The sequence below is a fragment of the Eutrigla gurnardus genome, assembly GCF_963514095.1.
Source record: "Eutrigla gurnardus genome assembly, chromosome: 12".
Lineage (NCBI taxonomy): Eukaryota > Metazoa > Chordata > Actinopteri > Perciformes > Triglidae > Eutrigla > Eutrigla gurnardus.
Window position 1 is genome coordinate 20,630,664 of NC_139926.1, and position 27,071 is coordinate 20,657,734.

General features: G+C 43.6%; 1 protein-coding gene across 2 annotated transcripts; it reads right to left on the bottom strand.

Annotated features, from left to right (window-relative positions):
• Positions 1-294: 294 nt before the first annotated feature.
• LOC311022320 (protocadherin 8) lies at positions 295-6,104 on the bottom strand. 2 transcript variants are annotated; one of them, XM_084023505.1, is made up of 5 exons: positions 5,983-6,104; positions 1,517-3,869; positions 1,294-1,364; positions 913-1,046; positions 295-795 (listed from the first exon to the last, which is right to left on the bottom strand). In XM_084023505.1, coding segments are annotated over exons 1-5 (2,916 nt in total). In that variant the 5' UTR covers positions 5,985-6,104; the 3' UTR covers positions 295-439. The 2 variants fall into 2 exon arrangements, with proteins under 2 accessions (XP_083879631.1, XP_083879630.1); XM_084023504.1 differs by lacking the exon at positions 5,983-6,104 and having other exon boundaries at positions 1,517-4,159.
• Positions 6,105-27,071: the final 20,967 nt, after the last annotated feature.

The following is a 27,071-nucleotide window of genomic DNA, read 5'->3' on the forward strand; positions in this document are numbered from 1 at the left end:
CAACCTAGGAGCCTTCAAAGGCAGTCTCTCAGGTAATGCAGCAGCTTGAGTTTATACATCTGATCATCACTGACTGCAGACTTGATCATGTAGATTCAAACTGGAGGGAGAGTTTAGAAATGCAGACCGGGGTTTCAAGAAACAAGGGAATGGTACTTAATGGGTAAAATGTATTAGTTCTCTGCGAAATGTATCGTCAAGATCATTACATGTGAGTGATATTGTTGAATATATGACCCTTTTTAAGATTTCAATCACAATTTTATTGGACAAAGAAGCACCAGTGTGCGTCATACAATACAGTATACTGAAATAATGCAAAAACAATTTCAACTAGAAAATATATGTACAACCTGTGGATAATATAGCAATAACAAATACACTTTTGCAAATATTTACATCTTCCAGATAAATATCAACCACGTTATCAACAGTATTTTTAAAAGATAGTTGCAACCTCTGATGCCGTTGCCACGGTTACAATATTTGGACTCTGGTTGTGGGTTTGAGTGCCTCCAACACCAGCCTCGTGCTGCTGCTGCTGCTGGGGGAGGTATGGCGGGAGGGTCCTGGTCCTGGAGAAAGTCTGCATGCTGCTCCTGGATGCTGGGCGACTTGTGCCATAACCAGAGTCCTTCCAGAAGTTGGGATAGCCGTGAGGGTTGTTGAAGACCGGTACTGGGGAGAAGCCTATTGTGTATGCGTTGTCTCTGGGGCCTCTGAAGCTCTGCGCTGGTACTGCACAGTATGTGCCTTGGCAATCCCCAGACAAGCTGTGTGCAACGCTGGATGTACCTGAAATACAAGTGCAATAGAAATAAGGATGAGGAATTGTTGGTGCAGAGATTTTAGTATCATTGTTTGTCATTCTGGTGAATATTTGTGTCGAAGTCAGTGATGTCAAAAACTGACTTTTTAGCCTCGGCTGGAAGGTGCTGAAGTTCTTCTTTCCTCCGTCGCCACTGATATCAGAGTCGCTGTCGTTAAAGTCGCTGTCCCCTTTGCCGCTGTCCTTCACGCTCTGCTGGTCGCTGTTGCCAATGCCACTGCAAATACAACGGACAGTTACAGTACGAGCAGCCACTGCACCACATTAGCTTGAATATTGATGTATTTTTTTTTTTTAGAGGCCTGTCTCTATCCTACCCATCTAACCTCATTTCACAGGAATGCCAGAAGCAACTAAGTTGCATGCATGGTGCATGTTAAGTACCTCCTCTCTTCAATAATATTTGACTGTGGAATAAAGAATATCCTATCTGAGAAAATAAATCACATTTTTAGTTGTCTTACCTCACTTGCAAGCAGTATTTGTCACCTTGCCACACAGATGTTGCTTGGAAATGCTTTGAAGGCAGGAACATCTAACAGAACAAACAAAAATGACAGCAGAGAGCTTAGTTTCCATTCCTGGCACAGAGATCAAGGCAGCACTTTGGGATTATCATATTATGCATATGAAAATAAAAGATGAAAAACAAACCACAACAACAAATGACTCGTGTAGTTGACTCACCTTTGTCTCCGAGTCCCCACTCCTCTCCTCGTACAGGCAGGAATCATCCAGAGACGAGGAGGTCCTTTCGTGGAAGAAGCCCCGCTGCCCGGTGTAAATGTTGGGCTCCGCGGAGCCGAGCATGGGCACGGGCCTGCCGTCAAACAGGCTGTGACACGGCGCTCTCTTGGAGCCACGGCTTCTCCCCCCACGGCTGAGTTTGCATGTCACAACAACGGCCACGATGGCAATCAGCAACAGGGTGCACCCCCCGCCGAGCATAATGATGACAATTAGCGAGCCATCCAAGCCGAAGCCCTCCTCGTCGTCACTTGACCGCAGCACAATGACGACCTGGCCTTCGGAGGGCTGCGTGTCCGACACCACGAACCTGACCGTGGCGCCGCCGGAGAGCGGGGACCTGCCGTGGTCGCTCACGGCGATTTTCATTTCCAGCACGTCTCCGATCTCGGACGTCAGCCATTGTTTCAGAACAATGTCTCCGGTGTCTTTGTTCATGGTGAAAAGCTGCGGGTCACCTTGCACGATGTGGTAGTGGAGCTCGCCGTTCACTCCCTCGTCGTCGTCCTCGGCTGAGACGCGGAGGGCCAGATAGCCAGCAGGCGCGTTGAAAGGCAGCGGGATATCAGCGGAGTCGTTCACAAGGACGGGGAAGGTGAAGTACGGGTAATTGTCATTCAGATCCACCACTTTGATTCTGATGGTGGATGTGCTGGAGAGAGGAGGGGAGCCTCGGTCTTCGGCCTGGATGACTAGTTCAATCTGCTGCAGGGCCTCATAATCAAAAGACCTCAATGTGTACAAAGACCCCGAGAGGGAGTCCACGGAAACATACGTGGACACCGGAGATCCCCCTGGCATCTCCGCGTCTATGAGTTTGTAGGACACTTTGGCGTTCTTCCCCACGTCAGGATCCCGGGCCACAACGGTGGTGACGTAGGAGCCCGGGATGTTGTTCTCCAGGACCGACACTTCGAACAGGTCTTTGCTGAAGACAGGGGGGTTGTCGTTCTCGTCGGTCACGCGGATGGTGTACTGTCTGACGGTTTTGAAGGGCGGGCTCCCCAGGTCCTCCGCGATCACGGTCAGGTTGTACTCTGGGATCTTCTCTCGGTCCAACGTGGTGCTGGTGACGATCATGAAAGAGTCGCCGTAGGCCTGCTGGAGGGTGAAGTGCTCGTGCCCGAGCAGGCTGACGCGCACGTACCCGTTGGAGCCGGAGTCGCTGTCCGAGGTGCTGATCAGCGCCACGAAGCTCTCCGCGGCCGCGGCCTCCGTGATGTAGGCGACCCCGTCGCTGCTGGAGGTCATCGGCTTGATGCCGATCTGGGGCGCGTTGTCGTTCACGTCCACGACGTCGATCGTCACCTTGCAGCTGGACGGCACGGAGTTGGAGCCCGAGTCCGAGGCTCTGATGTGCAGCTCGTACGACCTCCTTTTCTCGAAATCCACCAGCGCCCTCAAGGTCACGTCCCCGGAGTACGGGTCAATGTGGAAAAGGCGGCCCGCTTCCGGCGAGAGCCCCTCGGCGAAGGCGTACGTCACCTCGCCGTTGACGCCGTCGTCGGGGTCAAACGCGTGCACTTTGACGACCCTGTGGCCCACCGGGGAGTCCTCGTCCAGCTCCACTTTCAGCGAGCTGTGTTCAAACGTGGGGCTGTTGTCGTTGAAGTCCAGCACGCTGATGTACACCACCATAGACCCGGACTTGGCGGGGTCCCCCCCGTCGGTCGCGGTGACCTCGATGGTGTAGCGGTCCTCCACCTCCCTGTCCAGCTCCCTCACCAGCACCAGCTCGGCGAACTTCACCCCGTCCTCCCGATCGCGCACCTCGATGGCAAAGAAGCTGCTGGGGGAGATGTTGTAGCTCTGGACGTAGTTGACCCCCACGTCCTGGTCCAGGGCGATCTGCAGCGGGAACCTGGAGTCCAGCGGGACGCTCTCCACGATCTCCAGGGTGGTCTCGTTGCGCGGGAAGCGAGGGGAGTGGTCGTTGATGTCCTTCACCTCGATCTCCACGTGGATGAGCTGGAACTTCTCGTTGGAGAAGGCCACGACGTCGAAGGCGACGAAGCAGCGCGGGGAGCGGGGGCACAGCTGCTCCCTGTCGATCCGCTCCGCCACGCTCAGGAGTCCGTCGATCTCCCTCATCCCGACCACGGAGGAGTTGTTCTCCTGCATGAAGCGGAACGACGTGGCGGGGTCATCGGCGGGGTCGATCTTTAAGTCCTGGGCCAGGTGTCCTATCTCCGTCCCGGGCGCATCCTCTTCATAGGTGAAGTAGCGGGTCGTTGTGCATTGAGCAGGGTGTAGAAATAAAGAGAGCAGCACGCACAGACCGACTCCTGCGAGCCTGCAAAGTCCCATGTTGGAGGAGTTACAATAAAGTCATTCAGGATGCAAACAAGCCCGTGTGGTTGTCAGGTCGAAAACACAACTGCACTAAACTCTGACTTTGCTGTGGGACTATAAGCCCCGGTATATGCAAATAGCCTGCCTCGTCGACCAATGGCCTTCCAGTGGTCCACCAACAGGGGAGCGTTTGTCTCTGCAGCAAACTGCTGGTCATTTTGTCTGGCAGCAAATGGTTTATTGCACTGGACGGCTCGTGGAGCTTTTAATCGGGCTGATAACAGTGTGACTTAAATAAATCTGCATATGGCAATTCATTAGCCGGCTGAATCACTTAGGGGCCGTTTTTAATAGGACTACAGTGTCTTCAGAGGAAGCTGAAGTCTACTTGTTGGAAGCCTGAAGAATTGATTAGTAGTGTCACCCAGTTAGAGAACATTATGGAGAGGCACCGGGGTGGAAGAGACTACAAATGAAGAGGGGGGGGATCCACAATGAAGTTAGAATGGCTGCAAATGTAAATAAGAGTTCACATCTATGTCACACCCTGAATGTGGAGAAGTAGACGCAGTGGTGGAATTTGAAGGTTATTTAGGTTAAACCTATACAAATGCATCACATTTTAACTTAATTACGACGAGTAATCAGCTTATATATGTCAGGCAAATATAGTTCAGTAAAAATCACCATATTCCTCCCTGAAATGTAAAGGAATACAAGTATAATATGTTGTAGAATGGAAGCAGAGTACTTAAAATATACTTCAGTACAGTGTTTAATAATGCAGCTCGTTACGCTCCACCTCTGGGTAAAAGGTGAAGGAAAATGTAAAATAGGAACCTGGAGAAAACATCTAATAATTGGGGATCCTGTGATGACTTTCATTGTTATTCTATTACAATCACACACAGACTCATTAAAATCTCTACCCTGACATTTAAGCATGATAAAACCCAAACTATGAACCCATAAATATTTATTTCTTTAGTTTTTTCTTTCTCTCTTTCTTTCTCATAATCATTCACATAAATTTTGCCCATCGATAATTTGCACAGTAAAGTCAAAGGAGGACTGTTTCTTTCTGTCGTAGCCTTTGACAGTGTTATCTGTTGAGATAACAGAGGGGGGATTTAAGTATAATGCAGTAAAGAAAACCCCAAAAGTGTAATTTGATTTGCGTTTCTGACCCCCCCAATGTTAATTATAGATAAAAAAAAGTGGGTGTATCTCTTTGTCAGATGAGAAACACCTCTATAATCAAGATCTATCCATCGTAATAAACACTCAAATGCTCTTAATGTATCTTTTTCAACAATAGCTCTGAATAAACAGCCTTGGAAGTCAGAAGAACAAAGAAATGAGGAGAATAAACTACAGTGAATGATCCCCCCCCCTCCATCTCCAACCCTCACAGCTTCCATAGTGATAACAAAAGAGCACGAGTCAACCAGACCTTTGTCAACCATATGGGTGATAAGCTTGCTGCTGATTAAAAGGCGTCTATGGCCCTTCAAAGGGCTCTTCACACCTCACAAAAGTTTGGGTGAAATCTGTCTGAGCCCCCGAGAGGGCAGACACAGAGGGAGGTGTGAAAAAGCACAGAGTCCAGAGGTACAAGAGGCGCTGAGGAGCTCTGTGCTGCCGTATTTAAAGTGTTATACAAGCCCAATTTGGCTTATATAATAAACCTTCCACCCATCCATATATTTTCTAAGCTAAGGAAGGTAGTCCAGATGTTCCTCTCCTTAGTAACCTTGTCCAGCTGCTCCTGGGGGACCCTGAGGTGTTCCCAAATCAGATGGGAGACATGATCTCTCCAGCCTGCCCCGATCCACAATGAAGTCCCCCTACCAACTGGACATTCCCGATCAGATGACCCGAAGCACTTCAGCTGGCTCTGGTCCAAGCTCCCTCTGGATGCCTGCGTTTCTGTTTCTTCACCCCATCTCTAAGGGTGAGCCCAGGCACCCAGAGGAACCTCATTATTGGCTGCTCTTATTCTTTCTGTCACTACCCAAAGCTCATCACCGGAGGTGAGGGTTGGAGCACAGATCGAGTGGTAAATCAAAAGCTTTGCACTCCAGCTTCAGTTCCCTCTTCACCAAGGCACTCACATTGCTGCTGACACAGCACGGCTTCTCCTCTCCAGCTCCAATCCGAGGCCGAAGCTCCGCTAGCCTCCTGGTACCTGCGACGCCCCGAGGCCGACCGAGAGCCTCCTTCAGCTTGGCGGCCCTCCTCAGCGGGTTCTCGAGTTTTGCGGCCCACATTTGCCGAGGCTTTCAACGCTCAGATTCTATGTCCCCAACTGCAGAACTGATGATAAAAACCACAAAGTCAGTCATTGATCTTTGGCCTTTGGTGTTCTGGTACAAGTACACTTATGAATCACCCCATACATGCTATGCTCAAGCTATGTCTGACACAGAAGTCCAATAAAAAAAGAAAAAAGCACACAATATATTTTCTTTTCAGATTGTTTCCTGCTTTATTCTGTACAAGAATACCAGCCAGCGTGAGCAGAAAATAATAACTTCTGTGAAGAACTTCGCAGCAGAGTAGGACATGTTTTGGATAACAGTGTATAAATATTAGAGGTGTAAAGATTAATTCGATTAATCGATGAATCGATTGTCAGTCCTATAGATTCAACTAAATCGATCTGCTAAAATAAATAAATAGAATGAATCGTTTTGGCTTCCCCAATAATCGATATAAATGCGTTTAATCGTATGAATCGTGATTCTTACTTATGATTAATGTTTTAATACGTTTAAGACAATCTCTCCCCTGCCAGCATGTAGTCTATTGAAACATTTTATAAAAAACTGAGCATAACATTTTTGTATTCAGCATAAAATATTATGCAGGACTACTTTTTTTTATAGAATAAATATGTTAAATAAGTAACTCTGTGGTCTGTTTATTTTTTCATCTTTCAGAAGAATACAGATAGTCTCACTCGCATTATTGCATGTTTATTTCATGGATATAGAATTTTGGTTACAAGTTATTGAATCGAATCGTGGTTTAAAGCATCGAATCGAATCGTTCCAAAAAAGAAATCGCCCTTGAATCGAATCGCCAACTACAGTATCGTTAATAGAATCGCTGTGAAGCCAAAGATTCACACCCCTAATATATATAAACATAAACACTACAGTCGTATCACATGAAAGAAGAAGTGTTAAGCGTTAGTTCTCAATTCCACGAGGCACAAAATCAACAAGTGTTGATTTTTTGGTTTTGTTTTGAAAAACGAAGCTTGTTTTATGCCACAAATGAGCAAATCAAGTGTTATTCTGGGCTATACACTAAGCAGCACAACTTAAACCCTTCATCTGGGAGGTGAACAGCATTGCATACTCACTAGTGGTTCGCAACACTTAGTGAGAAATCTTCTGATGTTGAGCGTAAACAAGAAATATTGCCTCCTTCTCTCATTATCTGGTCCATCCTTGGTTATTTATCTCCCCTCGCATTCTATCTCTATTTTATTAAAGATCAGGCTGAAAGAGGGGGGGGGGGGGGGGGGGGGGCAAACATAAGATACTTTTCATGCCATTACCAGACACACAAAGCCTTCAGCACAACAGTCCCATGCTGGCTGGGTGTTGAAATCCAGGATTGTGTGGTTCTGTGGAGTCAGAAGGTAAAGCAGAATTATTAGCCAAATTAGTTGTTTGCCACTAAGAGGATTACGCTTTAATCTCATCACGCACTCACCACTCCTCGTTGCAGCCGTTTCAAGGTAAACGCCGAACAGCTGTAGACGAAAATATTCCATTCCAAAATTAAAGCAGACATAATGATTCACGCAGCAGCCAAACAGTGGTGTTTATTTGTGATTATTCTCCATATAGCCCACGTTGTGTTTGAGCTTGTGTATTTTTTTTCTGATCAATAGGCTCCATCACTCTAAGGTCACCAGAGGCCTGAACCACAAACAAAGCCTGGCTAACACAGGAGTGATACTTGTTTGTTCACTTAAGTCAGGTGATTAATGCAGATCACGGCTTTATTAAGACGCGTGTGGTGACAGTAAGAGCATTACAGCAGATTAATAGGTTTTGGCCATCTGTTCCCAGCGCCGAGGTGATTTTAATTAATGCTAAGAATATTGTTAATCCTGCCCTGAGAGTCAACGTTACAGTAATCACAACGACGTGGTCAGAAATCAGTCTGGTGTCAGCCAGTGAGTTTGACTTCATTTGGGGGCCCATTTGAGGACGCTCCACCTCACACATCACCAGGTAGGAAGGCAGGGAAAGCATCTGGTGACACAGGCAGCAGTAATCCTGGCATATGCCACGAGGAACAAATGTCTCAGAGGCCCACCTTTTGGGTAATAGCCATCATGTCACCCACTGCTAGAACATTGCGAGCCAGGTTTTTTTCACCTCCATAGCTTCCAGTTTGAGTAAAATGCTAAAAAGGCTTTAAAAATGTTTCTATATGTTTATTATTTTAACATTTTGCATGCTTTGTAACCAATTATAGAGGTTTCTCTATGCGTATATAAATATATATAAAAAAAAGGCAGAGTGACACAGATTGAGGGAGCCACATACATGCCGGTTCGCACTTGGACCAAACAGAAAATGAGCATGAAGCACAAACAAGTTGTACGTGAAACATGACACGGAATAAAAACACATTCTGATTGGTTTGAATGTTTCTGGCTGCAGTCGGAGGCAGCAGATGCTGCCGTGTTACATGTAACACCGTCTACATCAGTGTTGCATGCTGACACAGTTGCTGCATGTACTTAAATGTGAAAGAAAGCTGATCCCAGGTCAGTCCATTTGCGCGACTGAAAGCTTTCGATGGAGACGGTACGAAACGGTTAAATGTTAAAGCATTTCTACTAGAAACGTGATTAATGCCATCTGAAGGGAGAGGAAAAAAGGGATTGTTATTATTTTTGGACAGTTACAGTTAATTTGCATATTGTGTAAAAGAAAAAAAGAAATTAGCACATGAAGAAATCTGTCTCCTTCAACGTGACTGACAGATTTACGTCTACTCCCTCATAGTGTGTGCTGCTTTAGATTAGGCACCCAAGGCAAACATTATCTATTCTATTCAGTTTTATCGGTTAAATAGGCTTGCAATTGGGTGCTTCAATTATTATTTAAAAAGCACTAATTAAAACTGAAACAGAAAACAATGATATGGAGTAATTAGGAACAAAGTGATTGACAAAGTCAGGAAAAAATTGGAAGGATAGATTAAAACACCTGTGAGATATGACACAAATAATAAATATTCTAGTAGCCCATTTAAGGATCATATGTAAACCCAGGTGCTAAACGGATCCAGCCTTGAATAGACAAGCTTGATTAGAGCTGCATTCACAGCCCAGTGTTTATTTCATTTGGAGAGGTGGAGACTGTTTGTTGGAAACCCATCCAGCCATTTTCAGGCCGGCCCCCTTATCAGTTTCCTCATCTCACTTTAACCTTAGGTGCTCTAATAAACTGGGGGTATACATGTCAGCGCTCTGGCCGTGGGGGTCATGTGGAGGGTTTAATCTCAGCCATTTGGGCTGTCTGAAAGGCAGATAAAACAAGATTATCCCGTGCTCGGTACTGGCCTTTGGTGAAACGAGAGGGTGGAAGCATGCGAGCAGCTGTGGAGGTGCCAAAATGCTCAGACGAGCTTGTGGTCTCTGTTGCTTTTGGCACCTCCTGTGGCGCTACAGGCGCAGATAACCCCCCCGAACCGCAGCTCATCCACGCAGCTCTCCAACTGATTACAACTGGCCAAATGTTTAACACGCTGCCCCTAATCACACGTCACATTCTGTCACAATATGCTCCCAAATAGCTTTAAGGGCCATTTAAATCACATAGGTACTTGTAGCCTTGATGTTATTAGGTCTAATTGTTTTTTTCCCCCCTTTCTTTCTTCCTAGTTTCCCCTGATTTCTTTTCTTTTGCAGCTCTGTAATAAATTCAGATCATTCCAGGAGGGATGAAGTCTCTTTTGCACCGCTTTTGAATTCGAGACGTGTGAGGAGCAACTTAAAAAGATATATTTGTAAAACAAAGATCAATTATGGAAATAAATGCATAACATAAGAAAATCAAAAATCCGCTACTATTTTATGATAAATTAATTAGTCTATTAGGGCCTAGCATGAATAATACAGGGCTTTTCCTGTAATAAGATCTCAGCGGACTCAACATGTTTTAAACAAATCCAGAACATTAATATGGATGCCGTGTAAACATGTTTCTAGGATTTTTTTTTTTCATGTTGCCCACAAAAGGCTGAGTCTATTAAGAAATTTGGAAAGACAGATTTTGTTGTTTAAATCTCCTAAAAGCCGAGGCAGATCAAAAGAGGCATTAGTATTCAGAGACAAATCATGTTTGGCTGAGGTTCCTCTACCCCCACTCAACTCCAACCATTCCCCACTGTGTAACTAATGCTCGCTGCCTGAGAACGATTGGAACAACACTGCACTTCATTATGCATAAGCATTTTTGAATAAGCTTTGGCCATATGTACCATCAGGTGCACACCGGCATATTTATCACTACAATTTAAGCACCGAGTATTAAAAAAAAAAACCCACAAACAAACAAAACATTCCTGTCTCGCTGCCGTTCACAAAACACCCACTAAAGCATCATAATGACAAACAAAGCAGGAAAGAGGTTTTTTGGAAGCGACGCCAGTCATTTTAAAATGGGGGAGTCGACCCTAAAGGTTTGAATTAAAACCAGGGATGAGAGTGCCATCTACAGGTGGAAGCTTTGCCCGTCAGATGACTCACAAGCAATAACATGCTCACGTTTCAGACACTGATCATGAACTCTCTGGCTAAGGAATGATAAACCAACGTTTGAACCGACTGAACGAGGGAACACACAGTCCGGACGGAGGATAACGGGCTAATTAGACCGGAGACGAGCAAACCTCAAAATAGTGCACCAAACAACTGGATCCTTCCAGAAATCACCCTCCTCGAGTGTGAAGTGTGACCTCGGTGTGCGCTTTGTACTTCCTGCTGGAAAAAAAAAAAAGGATCCACTGCGGGTTTCAATCCAATTATGATGACTACTTCACATTTCATGCTTCATATTGAGTTTCAACGCCTTGAGCTACATGGATGAGGGCCCCAAAAGATCAGCAGGCCTGCACATTAACCCCCAGTGATATTCCGCGTGTGATGATTGCAGGCACATATTTGACTTGACATCTCCCTATCCAACTTTCACTTTGATTTTCATTTCCCATGTCACCGCCGAACCGGCCACAGTGCTGAGAATCTCCTTGTTTCGGTTTGCGTTTTCCGGGCGAGGATGCACACAGTCGAGCGTTGGCCGTTACTATATCAGGTGAGGTAAATAAGGGATTTGTTTGGTAGCTGTGAATAAATTTGATTCCGTCTTGGACGGTTATATTATTCGAAGCAGGCGGGAGATTAAGTAGCCTCCTTGCTTGTGTGTGTGTGTGTCGATGCTAATTTGTGCCTTTTCAAGGACCAGGTCTCTCTCCTCGTCTTCCTTGAATATATTTCACATCTCCATATTGCCATCCGAGGATGTCGCCTCCTTGAAGCAATTTCCTCCCAGCCATTATCTGATGGGTGAGAAGCGTTTCCCATTGGCGGGTGCAGATGACACTCTGGGGCTGGGCAGGAGCTGGCTGTTAAACGTGAGACTGGCTCCTCACCAAACGCTCCAGTCTGCCCGGTCCTGACAGCCCCCACAGGGCTGGCCACTGGGGGCGGACTGTTGGGCCAACTGGCCACTGAGGGGTGTAATCACTCCCTCTGACATATTTGGCACAAGCTATCCATTTTGCTCCACAATAGAAATGCCTGTGTGAGCGTCTTGCTTAATCCCGTTAGGCCAGGAGATGGCAATATTGAGGTGAGGGATAAACATGTTGAAGCATCCACTGTGTGTGTGTGTTTTTTAAGAGAGGCTAGAGGGAAGCAGGTATGGATTAAAAGAGACATGACAATTTATGGAAAAGCCTGGTGAAAATAACCAGACCCAACAGAATGGCACAGCATTTCCCCTTAATAGTCCTCTATTATATTAGATTATAGGTGTTCGCCGTGTGGAGAAATGAGGCAATGGTGGTTGTTTTTGTTCACGAGGGGAAAACAACAGGAAATACAGTATAAACTGCGATATAATAACGTTACAGAATAAGACTCAGAAGTTACAGCAGTGAGTAAAATCGACAGCCTGTTGCAGCACTATTACACTGGATTTTATATTTACCGGTGAGTGGATGCACACCAACCATAGTATAAAAGACCAAAAACTTCTTGGAGTGCAAATGGTTAAAGATGCTCTGTTATTTTTCAGTTGGGTTTACAATTAGGAATGCAAAATTGTAACAAAGGCAGTGAAAAAGGGGATGCCTACGGTGTATAGTGTGTGTGTGTGTGTGTGTGTGTGTGTGTGTGTGTGTGTGTGTGTGTGTGTGTGTGTGCGCGGGTGCATGAGTGGAGCAGAGAGATAGATTAATGTTGAGGGGCATCAGCTTAGAGGATGTTTTGTTTCCCCACTGTGTGCCGAGTGCAGAGGGGAGTTAAGGGATTCCAATCTGGTCGTCGAGTCCTGCGGTGCGAAGAATGTTTGGAGTGTGCTCGGTGATAGCGGACTCCATTACGGGGCTGAGTCTCAGGGTAGCCTGCCATTGTGCCGGCAAGCGAGGAGGTTAATCAGATCCCGGCTCCATTATGAATGCTTGCTATTTCTAAAGGGCTCTATGAATAGAATACTGTAAGCTCTCGTATAAAAAAATTAAATAAATAAAAAATGAATCTGGGCTATGTGCGTTTACAGAACAAGGCCCGATAAAGAGGCGTGTTGGTGTACGTTTGAAGAGATTCCCCCCCCATCCTCTAGAGCCCAACCGAGTGCTTTATGGGGGCCTACTTATTAATTATCTGAGATTAAATTTCCAGCTCCGCGGCGATGTTTTCCATGTCTACTTTGTTTGCTCTTAAGGGCAGATTATCTTAATTGATTTTTTCAAGTATTTAAATTAATTTTCGTATTGTCAATGACATCTGTTTGCACACATGTGTTATCAGCCTGTCCTCATTTAAACCAGGACACATTTGGGGCTTCCTTTTGTTTTAGCTAATGATTCATTTTTCACAGATTATCTCAATTCCTAACTTTGTTGTAACCTTTTGGAAGCAGGAACTTATTCATTCCCATTCCTTCTTTTAAACGTTGACACATGACGCGTGGTTCCAGGCTGCACTATTTGTTTTTCTTGGGCTGCTGTGACCCAGACTTCACACGACATCAGTAAAAAAAGGGGGGCACCTCCTTGATAACGCCGCTGACATGTCTCTACTCAAACACCCAGTTGTAAATCTTTTAGATTAGTAGGCTGGTGAACGCTGCTGTTTGTCTCCTGCAGATTTACGACAGTGTACCTGAATGTCCTGTATGCTAAGCATCTGAGGGTCTGAGCCACCGACAATCAACTTTTGTCAGACTTTCAATGCTTTTTTTCCCCCCCTCACTCTGTTTATTTGCTTTTGGCCATTGTTGTTTTTTTCCGCTCTTGTCTTTTTTCATCCGGTAAAGCACTTTAAAACACAATTTGAAGAGTGCACTATAAATAAAAGGGCATTATGAAGGCTACAATTACATAATGTGCTTTTGGGATTGAAAAATATGTACCATGAATCACAATCCAGCTCACAATGTAACATGTCTGAGTGGAAAAGTGAATGAAGACGACAATAAGACATGACTTGCGGGAATAATACAAACAAGGAGATTCGGCAGCCTGCCACCATGACAACATACACTAACTGTGATTTAGAGAGCAATAAACGTACGCCTAATAGGACAGTTCACATTTCACACAATTTGTAGGGAATCTAATTTCTTTGTGCAGGCGCAGAAGCTAAAATTCAGCTAAGATGAGCAGAACAACAGAGCACTTATATGGGAGGAAATGTGTTAACAGGCTAGACAGTCCTATTCTCAGCAAAGAGGTATTTAAGTACGGAAGATGAAGTGAGATGGAAAATCTCATTTCCATAACAGAACAGGGGAAAACAGTCTGGCAGAAGGTGTTTTCTTTTTTCTTTCTTTCTGTTTTTTTTTAGTATTGAATTGTCAGAGCAATCATGGTCGAGCCACAGTCAGGGCAGCAGAGTAAAAGGAGTGGGGTTAGGAGGGGGGGGTTGAGCCCTCTTTCCCAAAACACATACAAATGAACTTGAACAATCTCATGCTTGCACACGCGCACACACACACACGCGCACAGCAGTAGATACACAAATGCAGGGGAGCACAAACAGTGCTTAGTCTCAGAGGAGCAGACAGTGAGCACATTATGCAAACAGAGGCTTTGTGTGTACGGGCGCCGAACGTGCCTGTGTGTCGGAGAGAGAAATTAGACTGATTAAAAATCAGGGGGAAATCACAAACTGTTAGATGGATCTCCTAGGGGCTAATTAGCATGTTGAATCTTGGGCCAAAAACACAATGTATTACAAATCTGGAAATGTAGATGCGCTCGTAATTTGTTTTCCCGAACTTCCATTTCAAACAATTTGGGCATGTTGACATTTGAAATGCAAAAAACGGCAATGCATCCCCTCCCCAGCACCTCCACGCAATCAATTTGTGTTGCCGCGCCGATGCTGAATGTGTAATGCGATGCACCTGTGCTCCTCTGTGAGTTCCAGCAGTCGCTGCAGTATGGATTTGAAGCGAGAGAGTGTGGACAAAGAGCAGGAGTCGGTCTGCGGGAAACGAGATCAACGTTGACGTCGGAAACCCAGGTAAGAGCGCCGAGCCCATTCTTGCTGCTTCGGGAACAGGAAATGAACTATTGTTAGCGTTTCCATTGTGAGTTATGTAATAGAACGACTGGAGGAGCCCGCAGGAACAAAACTGAAATGACCCTCCTCGCAAAAACACAATAAATATTTAATTTGAGCCGAAAGAATGGACGGCGTTTTTCTCCTTGACCATAAGCTGAGCCCCGAGAAGATATTAGTTCAAGAGAGGGAACAATAATCAACGCACGAGCTGATTCTGTTCACTTCATGAAAGGGAAATCTCAACCGCTCCCCGCTCTCCAATCTATCATTTATAAACTTTAGATTTTTAATGCACCTGCTATCAGCACAGTCAGCCAGCCCATATGAATATATTCAACAACACACGGAGACAGCGAACAGAGGGAGATCTGTTTTATGTTTGGGAGTGCAGGCGGACTTCTGGGTTTAATATTTAAACCTTCTTCTGCCGTCTGGAGCTTTCAGTACACTACTCAGTGTGACTTGTCAATCCCTCCTTGTACTCCTGTGTTAACAGAGCAACGGTTGCCCAGTAGGTTGAATAACCGTGACATGACAATCAATTGCGCGGGCGTATGAAGCGCATATGAGAGAAAAGGCTATCGACTTCCATACATAATTCATACAGATTCTGTTTCAATTATCGGGTGTTTTAGGCCAGAAATGGAACGCATGTAGAATGTATCGCCATTCCTTCCACACGTATGGATTTCTACTCCTGTGACCCCCGCATGCATGCAGAATAAAAGTACAGTGCACGTTTTTTGGAGCACAATTAATGATGTGGTACTGTGGGTGGAAGACTTTCCCGAGAGAAAATCTGATATTTTCTCAGCCAGTGATTTCATTGGCTGCCTAAATCTTTGCTGGGAGCAGGTGTCTCTAGTTAAAGCCGTATGGCCAGCAGAGCTCACATCCAGCTTCAGGAGAGAGCCACAAGCAATCCAGCAGGTCAACAAGGCACACCTGTGCCTAATGAACCGTGTGTGTGTGTGTGTGTGTGTGTCTCAGAGTAGAGAGAGGAACATTTGTCTGTACAAAAGGCCGCTACAACAAAATTACTTCACTCAACATGAGCAACTTTTAGTGCAAAACAATCGAGGTACAGCCCTTAATCCATTGCATTCATTTAGAAATGAAAACAGCAATCAGATAGTCGACTGAAGCGCTGATAAAAGCCGTTGTATTGATTAGACGAAGAGGAGAGAATCTGCAGCTTCTGCAAGGCAAACAAAGGGAAGCCAGGAAGTGTCACCAAACCATGTGACCCCTCTCCTCCTCGGTAAACGCCATGCGCCACACCTAAATGGAAACCGTCCCTCGATGCAGCCGCAGTCTGCCACCAGGAAACCAGACAGAAGAGCCGTTCTTTAAATATTAAAAAAAAACAATAGAGCGGATAATAATCTGCGCTTGACTGGGAATAAAAAACGACAGTGACAGTTGGGAGGAGTACAGCGTGAAAGTAATCATTTCTCATGCCCTCTGGCTCGTATACGGTCTGTTTTTGTGGATATTCAACCCAGCAACGGGTCTGCGTGTCCAGCAAATCACACGTCACCAGACAAGAAACACAACAATCAACCCAACTGTACTTTACATTGGAAGCTACGAACAAATACTTCATGTTGTACCTCGAGTAAAATGAATCCCCATTCAGCTCCTTTTCACTGATTTTAAATGGTTGCTATAAATTTCTCCCAAACTAACAGTGTATTTCTTTTCACCAACATGAGACTCCATTCAACAAGATTTAGAAGTATTCGGTCCACAGCGTAAAAAAATTCAAACTATTCAATCTTTGTCTTTTGGATTTATGGAACATCTTGCAAATCATTTTTTCTTCACACAGTGAGTGTCCTTCACAAATTGCGTGAACTGCATGAAAAGAGGTCTGCTTCATCCTTACCTCGCCTTTTACAAATTGCCGTGCTTGTATTACTGACCCACTTGCCTCAGCGCCCAATAACATATATACAATACAGTTTTCTCATACCTTTCCTTTCATAATAGTAATACGGATCGTTTTGAGGTTTTTGGACAGAACGTCTCTGGAAACGACACATTGTATAGGATGTTTAAAAAGTCATTTTTCATTGCAGTATAATTGCAAATCCATTCATCTCAATTGAGTTAATATGGAGGCAGAGATTTCAATGCTGGATGTTTCAAAACTTTGGCAAGTCAGACTCACTGTAGGTATAATATACTTTATATATACACACATTTTATAAGGGTTAGCTTTTGATATATAAATACAGATATTTTGTTTTCTACATCTATGTAAATAACAGTTCTGTCTATAATTTACTGTTATCTTTCCAGCTGTGTCCCTAGTTGTTATAAACACACGATGAGCAACACAGTGACAATACATGGACCATAATTTTGATTCAATCATAAATACATTGTCCTGATACCCATAATCCTCGTGAAGGAGAAAATAGTCCCCAACACATCCCTTATTTACCGTGGTTTCTATAAAGTTAGCTAGAAATGACAGAGCCCAGCTGTTTGAGGAAATTATTTCCCATTTTGTTGACCTGTTTATGAAGATTTCTGTCTTCAGTAGGAACAAACCGGCTTGGGGGGCTGAGCACAAACACTGTTGAGGGATGGGAAACTGCACCGTTGGTGTTTGTTGTTCTCAGGATTTGTTGACAGTACAAAATGTTTTTTTTTCCGTTTCATAATTTGGGCAATCCAGCCCTTTTTAAAGTGCCACACAGTCCTTTCAGTTCACGTTTGGCAACACGTATCCTTTGTGCACATACTTAGGGAAGATTTGTTGTTTCCTACCTGAGCACTGTCACAGTCTGTCACCAGAAAAATCAAGCAGAGAACTCTCTTGTCAGTCCAAATCACTTTCTCTGATGCTCCCTCATGTTCAGCGTCTCTCTGTTGGATGCTGGTTTCCATACAAACTGCTGTGCACAGCGAGATACCAGGGAACCTGTGTGCTTGTCTGAGGCTATGTGGACACACTGTCACAAGCGCTGCGTTGAATCAAACTGACAATTCAGACAGACAAAAAAAAATAAATAAAAAAAGCCAAAGATTTTGTGGATTAAATGACTGATCTTCTTCAAATCATCAAGTGTTGATGAAGCACTCTAACCAGGCCGGAGAAACGGTTGTATGAACTCATGCCCTCCGATGTTTTCCCTTGTAGCTCTTCTGAAGAGCACGCAAATCTTCTCAACACCACAAGACATTTCAAATAAATTCTTCATTGGCCTGTCAAAATGCTTTTCCTCTCCCTTCAACACCAGCAAGTGGGCTACCGTGATCCACTATGAAATGGCCTCATTGTGCAGGGCATCAAGGATTTCTACGGCTCCATCTCCGGGTGTGCTCTGAACTGTGAATTTCAGATTCAGACAACCCGAGGCCCAAGGCCATGAGCCGCCGGCGCTGCTGAAGCACTCTGTTGCTTCGCACATCTGAAATTGGCTGACATGTTTAAGTTTTGCTGCACCTTTGCTCAATCTTCGTGTGATTGCTCTCCGGAAAAAAAAACCATGCAAAGCCAAGTGACTCAAGACCTACATGTGTCAGGGCAATGAAGTTCTCTCATCTCTAAATTTAGTCTGCATCCGCCCGTACTGCCGTATATGCACATTTTGATGAGATTTGCGGTACGTGCAGAGGAGCTGTTGGTCACATCGGCGTGCAACATGGTAATCTGAGAGAGGATATTTGACAGATAGTTTTCCCCATTCGGCCTCGGCATTCCCGTGGTGCTTTAATCCCTTAATATCTTACCAATAACTATTAAGGATTTAATGTCACTCTGTCAGGGTTTGACTCGATTCTCTCTTCAGTTTTCCTGAATCCGGGACACAGCTGAGACAGGCTGAGCCCATTAAATCTCTAAAGGCTTCACTCATGGGGGTCACAGAATCAGCCTCGCAGAGACCGGATGCACTGAAGCTGTGAAACAGGAGGTCAAGATGACCACTTCCAGTCGGTGTCAAGTCAGCCGCCTTTGACTTGCTGTGGGACACGGGAGAATACGTTGCAAATTGAGAGAATATAAATTATATATCTTCTCTGCAATTAGTGTTTTTAAATGTTCCTATTGAATGAAGGTTTTCCATCCAAAAAGGTTGAAGCCAGCCACAGTATGAAAAATAATGTAGATCACACAAGCTGAGATAGATGGGGGGGGAAAAAAGACTCTACATTTTAGGTCTCCTCAAAAAATCCTGCACTTAATTTTTCATGGCCGTAGCCTTTAAGAGACTTGTCAGTTTGATTTAATGTTCGGCTGACAGTTATTGGTTTTTGGTGTTTACCTCTTATCACTTCAGAAAACTGGGGAGGCCAATTTATACTCTGGATGCACATAAAGCGGCATCAAAAATTAAGATCTTGACGCCCTGGAAACACCATAAAAGCTTTCTATAATGCTGCTATGTGTGTAATTGTGCTTTGCTCTGTGTGTGTGTGTGTGTTAAGAGGATGGCAGACGTTTGAAATTGTTTCAGTATTTTCTCTCTTCTGTGTTTAGACTGACATATCCCCATTCCCAATGCTCCTGGTTGTCTTCCTACCGCCTCATCGGCAGCTTCACTCACTCACACACTAATAGTTTGCATGGAACGCTGGATGTCCGTTACCGATGTCGAGTTTTACATAATAAACAACCAAGCTGCAATAAGTGTTCAGAGTCACATATTCTGGCACATTTGATAGAGGGGAAAAATCTTTAAAAGGGGGGCTTACAGTGAAGAAATTGTCTCAAGTGGTTCAAAGGATTTGAAGTGGAAGAAGAAAGGATTGATGTTTGCGCTGCAAGCCGCTGAGTAAAACTGGCCCACGGTCTAATCAGAGACCAACAACGCACCCCTCCACCAGCTCCCCCCCCCCCACACCCTCCACCCCTCCCTCCACGCAGCCATAGGATTTGCTCTCACTATTCAGGGGCTGATAGATGAGCCTCTCTTTGTATTTCAGCCATGCACTTTCTTAAATCTGAAAAGCCAATTCATCTTGGGCAAATGCGAGAGGAGGAGGGAGTAAACGGAAAAACTTCAAAAGTCATTTTTTTTTCACTCCTTGCCAGCACACAAGTGTCATTCATGAGCTCTCTGAGCACTTTGTCTCTCCTTCATTAATTGTCCCACCGCTTCACCCACATCACGTGCCTCGACTGCAACCCAAGCCGGGAGATCGTTACTCCACTATTCCCCTCCGTCTCGTTCTCCGCGTTGATAAGTTCACCATAAATAGGGAACGGCGTGCACAGACTGTTTCATCAGGGGGGGGGTTATCACACAGAAAAGGGGGGGGGGGGGGGGGGGGATGTGTTTGTGTTTCCTCGTGGACCGGATTAATCTTTGCTTTTCAGGTACAGTGATTTTCAGACTTTTGGGCAAAGTAGTTTATCTACACTCGCTGTCAAATTGAATTCAAGCATTTAGTGGGGCAGACAAATAACCAGCGTAATAAATAATCCTTTCTCTGTAGTAAGGCATCAGAGAGGCTGCAGCACAGACAGGCTGTTTGAAGTTTCGGCACTTTCATTACACACATGTCAACAACATGTATGAAGTTTAATGGTCCTGCAGTGAACTCTGGGGCAATTTTTTTTTACACATGCGGGGGGCAAAATGAAAGCCTATTTTTCAAAGGAGATTGTTTTTTTTCTTTTTTTTCTCAGCCCAGCAACACAATATACACCACACTATTTGTTTTTTAATCCCACAGTGTTTCGCTGAGCCCATGTGTTGGGAGAGAAACGGTGTCATGTTTAATTAGCGAATTCTCCCAGCGAACGTGGACACCTTGTTGACACATCCATTCCACATGAGCTATTGCCGATTCCTTTGAATGCAATTTACATAATTATACCTCAACCCAGTCCTGTAGTGCACACGCCTCAAACACCATGTTGCTCACAGCCAAACGAGCGCGAGGAGAAAACAGCCATATTAACGCTTATGGCAAGAAAACAGTAAATGTTGAAGCTCGCCCCTCTCCATCTGCATGAGACATTGTATGAGACATGATGGTAGCCGCGTTACAGATATGACCCCCAACCCCCCATATGTGCACACACACACACACACACACACGCACACACACACAAACACACTCAACACCTCCTCCTCTTAAAACATACACACAAAGAGGGAAAATCTCACCGCCTGAGTACGATGACCTACATTTCCACAAAGCTTTTACACTTACTGTACATATTTAAGTTGATCTGCTTCCAATATGCAAAAAGCCATATAGTGTTCCACCTCATTCCAAAAAAACATAAATTATAATTCACACACGCACAGCATTGCAAAACGAGACGCACCGCCGGTGAGTCAATAAGCTCCGTGGTAACATTCAAAGTCAAACAACAACCATCATCCCCAAAGAACAATGAAGCATGACAGTCTGAATTGCCAGCACGTACTGTCAGAGGGCTCCTCCAAAGCTCTCAGCATTGAATATCCCTCTGAATTCCGTCTTGCTCATCTAATAACTTTGTTTATGTCTGCTGAGGGACATGTCTGGAGAGACACCTTGAACACTGGGATATAGCTCTCAGTCCAAACATAAAGAGAGAAATGAAATATTCACCCGCCTGATTGTCTCCACACTCCAGGAGAACAATCAATAAAACATAACATTGGCTTCTTTCTCAGTTTAAGACTTCCGATGGGGTTCGGAAAACCCCCCGTGACGTTGGAGGGTTTACTCCCGCATACGAGAAACACCAGAGTTTTATTTTGATGTTTGAATTAATCAGCGGAGAGCATCTTCAGAACAAAAAGATCTGATGTTGCATGTGGGATCTGTGGCCATCTGAGATTTCACAGCCTGTATTTAAAAGCATGTTTTTTTTATTTTTGAAGAATGCATTGCTACAGCCCATAATAAGCTTTGATGATCCATAGTGCCTCTCATAACTGGTCTACAAAACTCATCTGTTTTTCTTATATAGGCGAACAGATTTTTTTCACATCCTAATCCATCACCTTAGTGTGTAAAACCGACTTCAAGTACTGAATATCCTCACTGCATGGCATGCTAAAACACAACTTTCATGAGAGGGTTAAGTCCCTGTGAAGTGTGTCACCCAATACAATGGAGCAATTATGCAGACCAGGTCAACATATGTATCACTGGGACACAAAGGACATAGGAGGAGACTGTGACCCCATTATCTTCAGCCCCGACTCGACAAATAACAGTTTACTCGCTTTATTCCAACCCTGTCTCCTACAAAGTTACATTTTCATACAACTAAGCATTCTCAATTGTGTTGTCCGTTGTTTAACGTTATGAATTGAAACAAAACATAACAAAATCACATGCTTATGTTGATTACGTGAATGAATATAAGTTAGCGTTGACATTTGCTTTCACACGGCACACAGACAGTGATCTCCTGTGTGAAAGTCCTGTTTGTTTGACTCCAGCCTTCTCTTCCTGCGGACTATGGATCGTATGTGGGAACATCATTCTGAAGAGACCAAGCTGTTTATTGCTGAGTGTTGGATGAAAAGATCAACATCCCTTGAATATCTATGGTAACCATGATGTTACAGTCTGAAGCTGGTTAGCTTAGATTAGCATACAGACTGGAAAGAGGGGGAAACAGCTAGCCTTTATCTGCACAAAAACCAAAAGCTGGGCTAGCTGTTTCCTCCTGTTTCCAGTCTTTGTGCTAAGCTAAGCTAACCGGCTGCTGGCAGTATAGCTTTATATTTACCAGATATGACAGCAGTATTCATCTTTTGATCGTAACATAAAGCATTTAAAAATAAAAGCAGCTATTTCTGAAGTCAATGCATATGTGATTAAAGCCGATGTATTGTTGTTGTGTGTCTTTGTTAAACTGCTATCTGAACAAAGCCGGGCTAGCTGTTTCCTACTGTATCCAGTGTTTGTGCTAAGCTAAGCTCCCCAACTGCTAGCAGTACAGCTTCATATTTATCTAACAGATATGAGAGCAAAGCAGCAATTCCTGCTGTTAATGTATTTGTGAACAAAGATTGAATATTCTTGTCGTCTGTCTTTCTTCAATGGTTTCCTTCTGTTTGCAGTCTTTGTGCTAAGCTAAGCTAGTCAGTCGCTGGTGGCAGCTTCACACATACATGAGAGATCTTCTCATCTAACTCTCAGCAGGAAAGCATATAAACACCTTTATAACTCCAATTAAGTAGCCTACACATATTGCTCATAATAGCTGAAACGAAATGTGACTTAAATGTCACATTTTAATGTCAAGTTGAACATGCATAGAAATGCAAGTTTGAGGGGGAGAAAGAGAGAGAAGAAAGTCGAAACCTAGCATATTGAGTTCTTTAAGGAAAGAGATCTCCCACTGGAGCAATATTGAGTTGAGCAGAACTCCACCACAGTATAATTTGCCTCTGATTTCTAATCTTTGTAAAAGAATGCCAGGCTAAGTGCCTTCCACAAATGCAGACTATCATGGCATTTCTTCAGGCACATTATGGACTAGAGTGATTAGAGAACTTAAAATGCAAAGGCATCCGTTGAAACCGAATGCATTTACAATCCCATTAAATATGGAATTGTGTCTGTGGGCCAACAGTAAATTTGAAAAATATCTCTCCCCGCACCAGTTTTTTTTTTTTTTTCTCATACATATGCTGCTTTCTTCCTTCACCCTGTTGGTGAATCTGTTTGAGGCTGTGAATAATTTGCCAGCAACTTTCACGGAAATAGCTATACTCCACACAATTATATAACATCAATCATGAAAATGTTATCATGATTGTCCATCAGCATCATGTAGACATTTCATAAAACCGATGATTCGGGGGAGTCGGTTGCTTTCACCCTGAATAAAAACTGTTAAATAAATTGCGACAAAGATATAAAATCAGGTATTATTATTATTCAGAGCGTGGGACGCAGCATTACGTAATCCCATGGAGGTGACCTTGAGCTCATGTATTAGAATATATTTTTTAAGCACCAAATTATTCTTTTTTAACTGTGGAGAAGTGCTTAGCAGAAAGTCAGACATCCGTGCAGCTTGAATCGTTTGATGGGTCATAAGCAAAAAATCCATTGCTGCAAAAACAGTCGACATATTTTATGTTTTCCATCAGCAGACAATACAATTAAATGTAATATGTAAATGAATGTGATATGTAAATGAAGCTACGGCCAACTGTGGAATTTGCACAGCACAATAAAAACAACCATCTGCTAAATAACCTTCTCAAACACGAACAAACATTTAATGATCATAAATGCACATAAACTCTTCCGCGTCCCAGTTCAAACTAATGCTGCATTGTAGTACATTAATCCATCTATCAGCACAGCCATTTGACCTGGTTTGATGTAATCCAAAAAAAGAACCGCCCACACTGAAGCGACGCTCACCTCTGCTCTCATTAAAGTTATATCAGCCAACGTATTATATTATGAGCTGAAAGAAAACAGTTCATTATTGAACCACAATTCATGACACCAACAGTTGTACTAATTTGTCTGGGCCTGACAAGACCTTGAAGAATATTAGCACAGCTAAACAGGTAGCATTATTTTCACGAGAATAATAGTAAACCAGCTTTCGGCTGCAATATGAAACCCTCCAGTCAATGCGATATTTCAACTTTGAGTTTGTCAGGTCCAATATTCACTGGTCTTCACCAACTCCTGATAACAAATACTCCACAATATTCCCCAGCTACTGTTTCATTCTGCTGTTTTGTCTCTTTGCTGCTCAAGTAGCTGCCTGCTGCTGCAAGCGATGGCACTGGTGAGAGCATAAAGCCATGATGATAAACTTAAAAAATACTGAGACCCTTCATATGGCTGATGGAATGTAGAGTCGGGTGATAATGCTCCGTCTTGTCACCGCTAGCAACACCTTTTATATTGCACACAGTCATTTGATCTATTGTTTCTATGACAATATTGCTTAGTGCCACTTTTATTGAAAACGGTATTTTCACAAAATCCATCTCAGTGTGATGTTAACGCCGTCATTTTTCTCTATTTGCTCTCCAAGCACCTCCAAATTTAGCCTCTTAATGGAAACAAGACAATGTCACCCATGGACCTGTGTGAGAGCAGGGAGCCTCACAAAAACACAGTGAAGGAAACAGTGATGGAGTCGGGTGGAAGAAATAAAAGGGTACCAGCGTGAAGACATTATTCAGGCAAGTGGTGAGTCTAAATGACACTGCATCATACAAGGCACATCATTGTATCATGTTTTCTCCACTGGAAAAGAACCTTAGAGGAATGTATCATGTTTTCTCCACTGGAATAGCAGCCTAGATGCATTGTATCATGTTTTCTCCACTGGAATGGCAGCCCGGAGAACTCGTATCATGTTTTCTCCACTGGAATGGCAGCCTGGAGACATCGTATCATGTTTTCTCCACTGGAATAGCAGCCTGGAAGCATTTTATCATGTTTTCTCCACTGGAATGGCACCCCTATAGGGCGCTTCGCTACATTTTCTGCACCTGAAGGGCATTCTGGAGGGAACTTCAATACATTTTCTCCACTGGAATGTACCCTAGAGTGCACTTTATCTTGTCTCCATAAATGGGAGGGTGGCTAAGCGAGCACTTTATCATTTTCTCCACTGGAAAGGAACCTAGACGGCACTTTATCAAGGCCATTACCTTAGACTTATTTTATTTTAAACCTGGCATACAAGAAATAAAAGCTAAGTTTTTCAGGATTTGATTGAAGGTGGGACAAAAAGAGGTGACAGAACATTTCAGGAGGATGCCTGATTGAATTCAGTGTACTTTCCTCGCATTTTCTCTCTTCAAATATAAAGTTGCTGGATCAAACCTTGAAGTAATCATCACATTCCTCGACAACATATCCTTTCTGTGTCAATTTCACTGTACCCCATTGCAATACAAATTTAGGTCCCTTTGTATATTTCTATTTGAGTGGATCAGTTCGACAACAAAAATGTTAACAATGTTGTTAAAAAAATGTTGGCAGCTTCAAGGGAATCTATAGATGATTAGAAATATTAATATTTTTTAGAGCAGTTTTAATACTGTAATTACATCTTATTGCAAAAAAATGATCCAAACAGAGTTTATTCGTAAATGTGCTCGAAGAAACAAATACAATCTGTCACGCTTGTTTTCTCCATTAACTGGAAAGCTTTGTAAAATTGCCCACCTACCTTTGTTGTTAAGTGTAGCCTTTTTCCTTTTTCAATGTGTCTCTGTGGGCTTTTCACAATGTTTGAGATCATTATTACTATATTGTTAGCGTTGTGTTTCAGATTATCGTTACCGCAGCATGGTGTGGACTGCATGGCTGACTAATGAATTGTTCTGGGGGAAATACACACAAACTGTCAACAACTCTCCTTCACGCTCCATTAAGATATACGCTAGATGGAGAAGTGAGAAGTAAGTAGTCAGAGATAAATTGTGAGCAGAGGCCCCCAAACATGGGACTTCTATCCAGATCCTGGGTAGTAGAACAATTATTCTTTGGGTTTTCCTATGTGGTCTCCACAGCAACAAAAAAGTGCATCTAATTAAGAAAGAAATCATACATCATATCCAGGTCCACTAGAGGTTGGACAGAGCATCCAAACATGCGCTTGATGGAATCTAATCTTGATCCTTAGTGAAGATTTACAGATATTTGTATGATATTGATGCTTACATTCCCTTTTGAAAATGTGGAAAATATAAGCTTAACCAGATTGAACATACACCTGTACATAACACATGTTGCAATCCAATACAGTAGACATATGTTTCAGAGAGGTGAAGACATAATTATGGTGGTGTTGTAATGTGTCTAATGTAAAAATAATAATAATAATAAAAAGTATGTGGACACCTGAGTGTTTGTTCATGCCATTCTAAAACCAAAGGCATTCATATTCTGCTAGAACACCCTCTGCCCTTCTAGGATGAATGTCTATAAAAAAAATGGGATTTTGTTTTACTCCCTCAGCCACAGGAGCATTAGGAGATGGTCCTGTTGGGCAATTAGACCTGCAGTCAGGTGTCGGATTGGGCTAAAATCACTGCTCTGTGCAGACTAGTCAAGCCCGTCCACACCAAACTCTGACAACTAGACATTCTCCTTGTGCGCGGGGGCATTGTCATGTTAAAATAGGAAATCCCTGCCAGGAAGTTGGAAGCACACTTTTGTTTTAAATACCAGTGTATGCTGCAGCTTTAAGATTTGTATCAACTGGAACCAAAGGGCTTAAAAACAGCCCTGAGTGCACAAATATCACATACTTTAGACAACACAGTGTATTATCATATGTGAATCTATTGTCATTTTAAATTCATAAGAGTTGGACATTATGTTTGCAGAGTGGAAGGTTGGACTCCAAACCCAGGAGATAAACATGTATCAGTAGCCTACATAAACCAGGGGAGAGGCAGGATGTAATGTCTA

Bases quoted from the DNA above. Each gene is read 5' to 3' on its own strand.
- LOC311022320 (XM_084023504.1), bottom strand. From the start codon at position 3,883: ATGGGACTTTGCAGGCTCGCAGGAGTCGGTCTGTGCGTGCTGCTCTCT. The intron at 1,047-1,293 runs GTAAGACAACTA...TTGTATTTGCAG, and splicing joins AAATACTGCTTGCAAGTGAG to TGGCATTGGCAACAGCGACC. The intron at 796-912 runs GTCAGTTTTTGA...CTTGTATTTCAG, and splicing joins CTTCCAGCCGAGGCTAAAAA to GTACATCCAGCGTTGCACAC.